This window comes from Fulmarus glacialis, unplaced genomic scaffold (genome assembly GCF_000690835.1).
Source record: "Fulmarus glacialis isolate BGI_N327 unplaced genomic scaffold, ASM69083v1 scaffold21295, whole genome shotgun sequence".
In the NCBI taxonomy this organism is placed as follows: Eukaryota; Metazoa; Chordata; class Aves; order Procellariiformes; family Procellariidae; genus Fulmarus; species Fulmarus glacialis.
The window spans coordinates 1,055-1,715 of NW_009215191.1; the positions used below are offsets into that span (position 1 = coordinate 1,055).

The 661-nt window shown below is 60.1% G+C and overlaps 1 protein-coding gene across 1 annotated transcript in view; it reads right to left on the reverse strand.

The window, feature by feature from the left end:
* CSF1 (colony stimulating factor 1 (macrophage)) overlaps positions 1 to 661 on the reverse strand; it is a gene marked incomplete at both ends in the record, with an annotated part of 2,080 nt that overhangs the window by 1,049 nt on the left and 370 nt on the right. The window contains 2 exons of the mRNA XM_009578863.1: positions 37 to 214; positions 472 to 651. Of these exons, the coding sequence (XP_009577158.1) occupies positions 37 to 214; positions 472 to 651 (358 nt within the window). The remainder of the gene's footprint in view (positions 1 to 36; positions 215 to 471; positions 652 to 661) is intronic.

Sequence of the window (661 nt, forward strand, 5' to 3'; positions counted from 1 at the left end):
TGTTCACCGGGCAGAGCCAAAGCCTCGGCATCTCACCTGGTGAGGAGCCAGCCTTCCTGGGTCCCAGGCAGGTCCTGCGGTAGACCTGGCTGCAGTCCTTCTCGAAGGTCTCCTGGTTCTGCAGCAGCTGGTTGATGTCCTGGAAGAATTGCTTCACCAGCACCAGCATCTCGTAGGGAGAGGTGGTGAACTCCTCAAAACACATTTGCGAGAGCTGGAGGAAAAGCCGGGCTCAGCATCGGCTCCACGACAGCGCCGGGCAGCCAGTATCACCATCACGGGGTACCCAGGGCAGCGTTTGACCCCCCCCACGGCTCCCTGTGTCCACGCACACCCCATCTCTGCTCCACTTCAAGGTCCTGCCCACGCACCCACCCCAGGATGCTCTGGACACCCCATTTCACCCAAGGATGAGGACTCAGACCCACAGCCCTGCAGATCTGGCACCCCGCGAGGCAGGGGACACCGTACCTTTCTCTCCTCATCATCTTCCTCCCTGATGCAGGGGTCGACGTTCTCGTCGATGTGGCTGTACATCCTGCGCACCATCTGCATCTTCTTGGCGTTGGACGAGTTCTCCTTGAACTCCGTTCGCTCCAGGATCTTGCCCAGCAGAGGAAAAGCAGCTTTCACGTAGCAGACGGAGTCATCCTGCGAGGAC